At 67.6% G+C, this 8,308-nt stretch overlaps 3 protein-coding genes across 3 annotated transcripts in view; 2 read left to right on the forward strand and 1 right to left on the reverse strand.

Annotated features, from left to right (window-relative positions):
- EMIHUDRAFT_208398 (hypothetical protein) overlaps positions 1 to 1,158 on the reverse strand; it is a gene marked incomplete at both ends in the record, with an annotated part of 3,800 nt that extends 2,642 nt beyond the window's left edge. Inside the window, 2 exons of the mRNA XM_005772882.1 lie at positions 130 to 207; positions 1,087 to 1,158. Of these exons, the coding sequence (XP_005772939.1) occupies positions 130 to 207; positions 1,087 to 1,158 (150 nt within the window). The remainder of the gene's footprint in view (positions 1 to 129; positions 208 to 1,086) is intronic.
- Positions 1,159 to 3,854: 2,696 nt separating this feature from the next.
- Positions 3,855 to 4,943, forward strand: EMIHUDRAFT_101855 (hypothetical protein; the record flags this gene model as incomplete). Its single annotated transcript, XM_005772883.1, has 1 exon — positions 3,855 to 4,943. One exon carries the CDS (start codon positions 3,855 to 3,857, stop codon positions 4,941 to 4,943), a length of 1,089 nt encoding a protein of 362 aa, XP_005772940.1.
- A 2,624-nt stretch (positions 4,944 to 7,567) lies between these two features.
- Positions 7,568 to 8,308, forward strand: part of EMIHUDRAFT_208402 (hypothetical protein) — a gene marked incomplete at both ends in the record, with an annotated part of 2,830 nt that continues 2,089 nt past the window's right edge. Inside the window, one exon of the mRNA XM_005772884.1 lies at positions 7,568 to 7,666. Within this exon, the coding sequence (XP_005772941.1) occupies positions 7,568 to 7,666 (99 nt within the window). The remainder of the gene's footprint in view (positions 7,667 to 8,308) is intronic.

The raw sequence follows: 8,308 nt of genomic DNA on the forward strand, positions 1-8,308 counted from the left end.
GGCGGGCTCTGTGCGGCGTCTCGCGCCTTCCACTCCTCGCCATCAGCTTGCAGCTCGGGATCCGAGCTCCGGGTGCGCCTCCTTGAGGGCGGCGCGGCGGGCGCCCTGGAAGTGGAAGTAGGACGAGACGTTCTTCTTCGGCCCCGCCGACTTGGCCTCCTTGTCCGCCTTCTTGGACTCCTTCTCCTGCGCCTTGAGCAGCTTCTCCTGCGGCGGCAGAGGGAGAGGAGGCCGGGGGCCGTTGGGGGGCGGGGCGGCGGAGCCGCACGGTGGGAAGGGGAGGCGAAGGCGGCGGCGGCGAGGGCGGCGGCGGCGAGGGGTGGCCGTGTCGTGCGGGCGGCTGGGGCGAGGAGAGCAGGGAGTGAGACGAGGCGGCAGGCGGGCGGCGGTGAGGGCGGCGGTGGAGGGAGGGTGGGAGCGGAGGGCGGCGGCGGACCTCCTCCTTGGCCGCCTTCTCCGCCGCCTTGGCCGCCTCCTTCTCCACCTTCTCCTTGGCCGCCTTCTCCTTGAGGAAGAGCTTCTCCGCCTTGGACATCTCCTTCTTCGGCGCGCCAGCGGCGGCGGCGGCGGCGGCGGCGAGCGCCTTATCGCGCTTCTTCTGCGGGGAGCAGGTTCGCGGGAGGGTGGGAGGGCGATGAGAGAGTGGGCGACGAGCGACAGGCGGGGCTGCCCGGCCGCGGGGCGGCGGAGGCGAGGGAGGTGGCGCAGGAGTGAGGGCGGCGGCAGGCGACGTGGGTGGTGGTGGAAGCGGTGCAGTCGTGAGGGAGGCGGTGGCGAGGGCGGAGCGGATGGCGCGGATGGCGGTGGCGGCTGCGAGAAGTTTGCGGCGGCGATGGGCGCGACGAGGGCAGCTGCGCGCCTGCTCGGCGAGATGCATCCGCTCGCACTTGGAGATGAGCTTCTTGGGAGCAGCTGCCTTGCCGCCGGTCTTTGGGCCGATGCTGGGCGGAGGTGCGTCCGGCTTGGGCGGCGGAGCCTTTGCGGCTGTGCCGGGGGCCTCGTTCTCGGTGGCGGGCGGGAGGTTCTCGGTGGCGGGCGGGAGGGCGTCGGTCGACATGCTGGTGCGAAGAAGCGTGTTAGGACAACGGACTTTCGGAAGGCGCGAAGCCACCCGAATTTCTTTTTCATGAGCTCATCGATGTTCTCTCTAGCGCACATACATAACGAAGTACGCCGAATTTGTTTTTAAGGTGGCAGTCCGGGTTTCGCGGACAGGTGTCGTCCCACACGATGGCATCACGCTCGCACATGCCGACCGCCGCCACCGCGGCGCCGGCCACAGGCCAGCGCTAGGCAGCTGCCGGCCACACCGGGCCGGAATTGCCGGTAACCGTCGCCGCACACTCCTGCGTCCACGCCGCTGTGACGTCTGGCGACGAGGCGCCGGCCGCCAAGCTTCATCGCCAACGTGGTCGCTCGCTGGTCCTCTCGGCTCGGCCACGCGTCGGCCCAGCTCGCACGAGCTCCAGACAGCCACCGGTCGCCACGCGCAAAGTGTACGGGTCGCCGGCTCCCCGTTTTGCTCTCACGCTGGCCGGCGTAAAACTGTGCTGACAGTTATCAAGCCGTACCCGTCGCGTTTCGAAAGGGAGCCCTCGATCGACCCCTCTACACGCACCGCGCCACTGCTCTCCACAACTGCTACCGTCGACATCAAGCTCCTCGACTCGATCTGCGGCTACGACGGCGCTCTAGCTGCTGGCTCTCGCGGGCGTCTGGCGACCCGCTCAGGCTTGCGAAACGGCCGGCCGTGGCGACGTGTTTCGAGCTCGGTGGTCTTCTCCGCGCGGCTGGGCCCGCTCCTATATGGGGCTGATCAAGATCCGCCCCCTCACTGGCCGGCTCGTCCGCCGTCCCTCTGGGATGTGAGAGGCCGCTGGAGTCAACGTTACCCACCGAGATTTCGATGTAGACCCACCGATATCTCTCCGGACGACGGCACCGGCGGGCCCCAGAAGCTTCACGGACGGTGAGGCGGGCTGTGGTTGGAGCCACTGGATGGGAGGCGGGCGTGGCGCACCAGCGGCATGGCTGCGAGCACGCCGGCCGGCTCCACGGCACTGTGACCGCGGTGCTCGCTCTCGCGGCCGTCTCACGACCCGCTCGAGACGAAAACCGGACCGGCCGGTGCGACGCACCGCGAGTGGGATGGTCTTCTCCGCCCGGCTGGGGCCGCTCCTAGTCGGGGCCGACCCGCCCGGTCACTGGGCAGCGCGTGCGCCGGCGTCCTGGACGATGGTGTGCCGATGCATCCGGGAGGCTCCGCGGGGCTGCTCTAGGCTCTAGCAGCCTCGGGAGGGTCGAAAATCGAAGCCGGAGCGGCGGACCACGGAAGCTCCACGGACGGTGAGGCGGGCTGTGGTTGCCCCCCCCCGAGAACTACGGCTGTGCCGGGGGGCGAATGGCGCAATTTCTTTTGAGCTAGCCTTCGATGAAAAAAAAACAAACGCAAGGCGGACACATGGCATATGCTCTCGGGCCCGCAGACATCCCGCACACCCGCCGCCCCCGCGCGCGCCCCGCCCCGGCCGGGAGAGCTGCTTCATTCGCTGGTCAGCCACTCAGCGGCCTGGACCAGGCGATACACTCGCGAGAGGCTGCGCGAGCTGCGCGCGGCGCTCGGCTGGCAGCTGCGGACCGCCGGCAGCGGCGACGTGTCCGAGAATCTGCGATTTCTTTTCCGCCTCAGGACCTGTGGCTGCTGCGCGCTCGGCGCTGGCCGCTCTCCCCTTGAGGTGAGGGCAGTGTGCGGGCGGGGGGAGGTGAGACTGAGAGATACCGACGGGCGGGTCCACACCCCCTCTCCGCTCTCGCTCTCCGACTCCGTGGTGGCGCGTGCCGGGTGAAAATAAATAGAGCCTTTTTGAGTTTGACTTGATACGATCAATCCATCCCGTGGTTATCCGCGCTCGTCTCTCCGAAAAGGCGCCCATCGCGCTCGGCAGAGGGAAGCGGTCTTTTCGGCCGACGTCCCGCAGCGGCGCGCAAGGAAGCAGGCGCAGCGCCGGCGTGTCGCGCTGCATGGGCCAGCAGGGTGCAGTGGCGAGGGGCGGCGGGCTCGGACGTCCACCGAGTCGCTCCGCGCGCCAGGCTCGACCCCCTGTGAGACTGTGGATGATGCCTGGGACTCGAGCCTGGTTGGAATGGAACATCGGAAGAGCTTTGCATTACGAATTATGAATTGCAAAAAATGTTACGAGCGAGGTAAATCCGATGGCGATGCCGTTTGCAGCACTCTCGAACGTCGGTGGAGGGGATAAGGGATAAGTGAGTACCTGTGTGCCAGGAGAAAAAGGCGGGTACCCGCTGCAGGTCCCACACTAATAAATAAATAAATAAAACGGGCACGCCAAACGAGGGGTGGGAGAGAGGGACAGGGTCCCCACCTGCACGAGCAGGATCTTGGAAGGACGATCAGGGACACAGGGGAACGGGAGCGGGGAGCGCATCGCGACACGGAGGGGGGCTGGGCAGGGTTCACCCACACGACAGGGTCCCAGGGATTCCTCTCTCGTATAGGACAGGTTGCACCCGGCGGCACACTAAAAAGAAAGAAAGAAAACAGACAACCCAAGGGAGGGATGGGAGGACGGCACGCCGCCACCACACAGGGATTTTAAGGAGAGGTGTGTGGTGCGCTATCCGTCGCCCACCCTAGGGAGTCTGCCTCTTCCTATCTCTCTTCGCAGTCTCTCGCTGATTCTCGCTGCAATCTTCATGCCACCACGCGGTCGTCCCACCCTCGTCGTTCTAGTTCTTGTATAAAAGTCGCCGGAGGTATTTTTTTCGACGAGCAGCACAAACCAAGTCCAGGACATCCAGGACATCCAGGACACTGTGTGTGTGCCTGTGCAATGCTCTCGACGCAGCCGGCTTCCACCCTCACCTCCGCCACCGATCTCGGCGTGGCTGAGGAGAAGCTGGAGAAGTGGCGCGAGCTCGGCGGCGACGACCTGGAGCCGGTCCTCGCGAGCAGCGCCTTCGCCCTCCTCGACGCGCAGTGGATCATCAGCCACGCCGAGGCGGGCGGCGTCCTCGCCCACCGCCAGGCGCTGCCCGAGGAGGCCTTCCTCTCCCTTGCCGACCTCGTCGAGGCGACCGGCGAGTGTGCGGGATCGCTTCCCGTTGCCGCGCTCTCCTACCCGTGGCTGACCAAGGACCACCCCGACCCGCTCGGAGCGAACCTCTCCCGCGTCGCAAGGGCGCTCAAGGCCCTGCTCACAGGCGTTCGTTCCTTCCGGCGGCTCGGCGTGTTCTGGGACTTTGGCTCGCTGCACCAGCACCCCGACCCCATCAACGGCGTCATGCGCACCGACGAGCAGAACGCGCTCTTCAAGCAGGGGCTGGACTGCCTCGGCACGCTCTACTCCCACAAGTACACAACCGTGCTGCGGCTGACCTCGGCGGGCCAACACGGCGGCTTCTTCTCTCCTTTGCTGGCCTCGACCACGGGCACCAACGTGGCCGAGTACTTTGACCGCGGTTGGTGCTACACGGAGGCCAGCTGGGCGAGCCTGACGAAGAACGGCGCGCTCTCGCTCGACCTCGGCCGGATGCGCAACGAGAAGGAGTACGACTGCAGGAGCCTCATCCGCGAGTGCGTCCAGGGTGGCGGCCGGCGCCCTCCGCTGCTGCCGTCTGCGTTCGCGGTGGAGCTGGAGACGAAGAGCTTCACCAACGGCAAGGACGACAAGCCGCTCGTGAAGCGGCTGTACGAGGCCGCCTTCGAGGAGCAGTTTGAGGCGGCAGCCAGGCTGAGCTACGCCGACCTCGGCTGGGGCGACGCGGAGGCGGTGCAGCTGGCGGAGGTCCTTGCGAGCGGGGCAGTGCCGCGGCTCGAGAGGCTATATCTCAACGGCAATCAGATTGGCGACGAGGGTTATAACGCCCTGGCCGCCGCCCTCAAGGAGGGGGCCGCTCCGAGCTTGCAGGCGCAAGAGTGAAGCGAGCACGTCTGCCTTGGTTGCTTGCTCTTATAGCTACCCCTTCACCCCTCGCAGGTCCTCTGCGTAGACCGCACGCCGCCCGAGTTGGTAGATGTGTGCAGCCAACGCAGCATAAGCACGACGAGCACTCCACGGGGTGCCGCGTCTTTGGCGAGTCGAGCGGGGACCACCTCCGCCGCCCCGGCGGGCGCGCTCCCACCCCTCCCGCCCCTCCCACCCCTCCTACCCCTCCTTCCGGCGTGTGAGCGCCGCGACGCCGACGCAGTGCCCCACCGAGCGACCCGCCCCTCCCTTACGGTCGACCTTTCGGTTCTGCTTCCTTCCTCTGCCTCGAACGGTATGGTCTCATTTGCCCCAACCGGTGTCTCTGGCGCGAGAGGCGCGAGAGGCCACGTGCAGTCCCCCGAGACTTCGGAGAAGGACGAGGACGATATGATGCCGCTGCATCGCGCCGTCTCGAATCGCGCGTCGAAGAGGGTGGTGTTGGCGTTGCTGCAGGCCTACCCCGAGGCGGTCAAGGAGAAGGACGGGGACGGGAGGCTGCCGCTGCACTGCGCCGCCTCGACTGGCGCGTCGGAGGCGGTGGTGCTGGCGCTGCTGCAGGCCTACCCCGAGGCGGCCAAGGAGAAGGAGGACGTGCGTGGGAATCTGCCGCTGGACGAGGACGGGAGGCTGCCGCTGCACTGCGCCGTCTCGAATCGCGCGTCGAAGAGGGTGGTGTTGGCGCTGCTGCAGGCCTACCCCGAGGCGGCCAAGGAGAAGGACGCGTACGGGGATCTGCCGCTGCACTGCGCCGTCTCGACTGGCGCGTCGGAGGCGGTGGTGTTGGCGCTGCTGCAGGCCTACCCCGAGGCGGCCAAGGAGAAGGACGCGTCGAGCTGGGACGAGAGGCTGCCGCTGCACCGCGCCGTCTCGACTGGCGCGTCGGAGGCGGTGGTGCTGGCGCTGCTGCAGGCCTACCCCGAGGCGGCCAAGGAGAAGGACGAGGACGGGAGGCTGCCGCTGCACTGCGCCCTCCGACGCGCCGGCGCGTCGGAGGCGGTGGTGGCGGCGCTGCTGCAGGCCTACCCCGACTCGCCGTCAGATTCGCCGCGCGTCGTTCGGCGCAAGCTGGGGGACGGTGCGGCATCCTCTGCCCTCCTTCAGCCGCGTAGCGATGCGCAGACGCTCCAATAGCATCTACCCCTCGCCCGCGCTGAGTCGGGACGCGCGCGCAACGACCAACGTCGGCCTGACAGCGTTCCCACCCGCGGGCCTCGGTGTTTGTGGCGAGATAGAACTAACGCAGAGGAAAGAGCTGATAGCCGGGTCGCGGGTGGCTCACCATAAAAAGCCTGGAATTCGACTGCTTGTTGTGCGATAAATTCTTTTTTCGCACGACACTTTCCTGCTTTGTGCGATGGCGGCGTTGGACAAAAGCGACAACGAAGAGACGAAGGTGACGTCCCCCCCACCGGAGTCCCACGTCCCACGCCGCGCACGCAAACCGCTGCGAGCTCTGCAGCGCCCCATCCGGAGACTCTGGCCCACACCCTGTACGAGCTAGACGGTTACTCCCTCCGCGCCGATTCGGCACGCGGGAGATTGAGAGAGATTTTTAGCAATACGAAACAACTCTAACACTCACACATCTTTGTTCTTGGAGATTGCCACGTGACGGAGGGGTTATTCGAGAGGCTTCAGATACCCGCGCGGTTTTTTTCTTTTGGCGAAGGAAGCGCCTGTGCTGCTGCCCGGAACAGGCTACAGGCATAACGAGAGCGATGATCGCCGTGCTCCCGGCTGCGGGCAAGGCGGCGGCGGCGCTCGTGGTGGCGGCCGATGTCGCGTCGCGGCTCCAGCGGTCCATCCCCGCCTGGACGATCGGCAGCGACGCCGAGGAGGTCGCGGAAGCTGTGCGCAAGGTCGCTGGCCGCTGCCTCGAGGGAGGAGGGGAAGACGTCGAGCGGGCGCCACTGCGCTCGCCGTCCTGAGGCCCCTCCCCGAAAGGCAAGTATTAGCCACACGAAACCCGAGACCCCTCCCCCCCGCCCCGATCCCCCCACCCCCTTGCTCCCCTCCCCCCCTCGGGAGGGCCGAACTGAGGCGCCCGAGGGGACCCCGCAATTCCCTTCCCCCCTCGGAGGGCCGGACTGAGGCGCCGAGGGCCCCGCTCTTTCCTTCGCATAGCGGCCACTCTTCGGATCGCTGGTCGAGCGACCCGGGGGATGCCCCGCGCGCCTGACCCAGGCGCGAAAACGAATCTGCGAGGCGTGGCCGCTCACGCGGCCCGATGGGGAGGAGCGGGGCGGACTACGGGGATCGGCTTCTTACACAGCCCTTCCCTGCAGCGAGCCCCCCTCCAACCCACCCGCGCTAGGGTCTCGGGCGGCGAAGGGGTCACTCCCGACGACCTCGGGATCGAACTAGCCGCGGCAGTCGGAGAAGGGGCAACTCCGTGCACTGACGGTCGGCCGTCAGAAAACACGCCTCCGTGGCTCGGGTTACACCAATCCTCGCTACCCAACGCGGCCAAAGGATATCCACCTCGAGAACCTCGAGAACCTTAAACGAGGGATGGGGAAGGAGAAAGGCACTCCGGCAAGACACGTTTTTTTTTGCTGAACACTTCGGCGTTCGCAATGTCGCAGCTCCCCAGGTTACTGCTCCTCGCGCTCCTGGCGCCCGCCAGGGGCATGCTGGTGCTCGAGAAGGTGAAGGTGCTGATGGACGACATCAAGGTCTGCGCCTCCCGATGGTGCCGCGCCCAGCGGGGACACCCTGCGCGCGCGCCGTCGACCGCAGCCGCAAACAAAGCCAGTCCAGAGGGGGCCGCCGCGCGCGCCGCGTCGCCAAGCCTGGACCTCCCGTCCGCCCCGCCCCGCCGCCCTGCCACCCTCGCCTCCGGACAGCCTGCCCCGAACACTCCCCGAAGTGAAGGGCGGCGCGCCGGCGCGCCTTTCGCACCGCACCCGGGTGCACACCAGCGGGAGCGCCGCCGCCTCTCCGCAGGCGTCGCGCGAGTGGATCTCGAAGATCCATCCTGTCTGGAGCTTCATGACGGCCGAGGAGGCGACGCCCTCCTCTCCCCTCCTCTCCCCCCTAGTCCTCTCTTGTGCGCCTCTCTCCCTTGCCGCCACAGCCCCCGCTCCACACACCGCGAGCCCTCCTCGCCCCTCGACCCCCGCCCCTCCCCCCGGGCGGGGTGAGGAGAGGGAGGGCGCGTGGCCGAGCACCCCCCTTCTCAAGCGAGAGGGCCGCCCCTCCCTAGCACCCCCCGCCCGCCCGCCCCCGCCGCTTCCCCTTTCCCCGCCCGCCCTCACTCGTCCCGTCCCCCTCCCTGCGCCCGACCCGCTACACACGCGCCTTTCGTCGGGATGCCA

This window comes from Emiliania huxleyi, assembly GCF_000372725.1.
Source record: "Emiliania huxleyi CCMP1516 unplaced genomic scaffold EMIHUscaffold_35, whole genome shotgun sequence".
NCBI lineage: Eukaryota > Haptophyta > Isochrysidales > Noelaerhabdaceae > Emiliania > Emiliania huxleyi.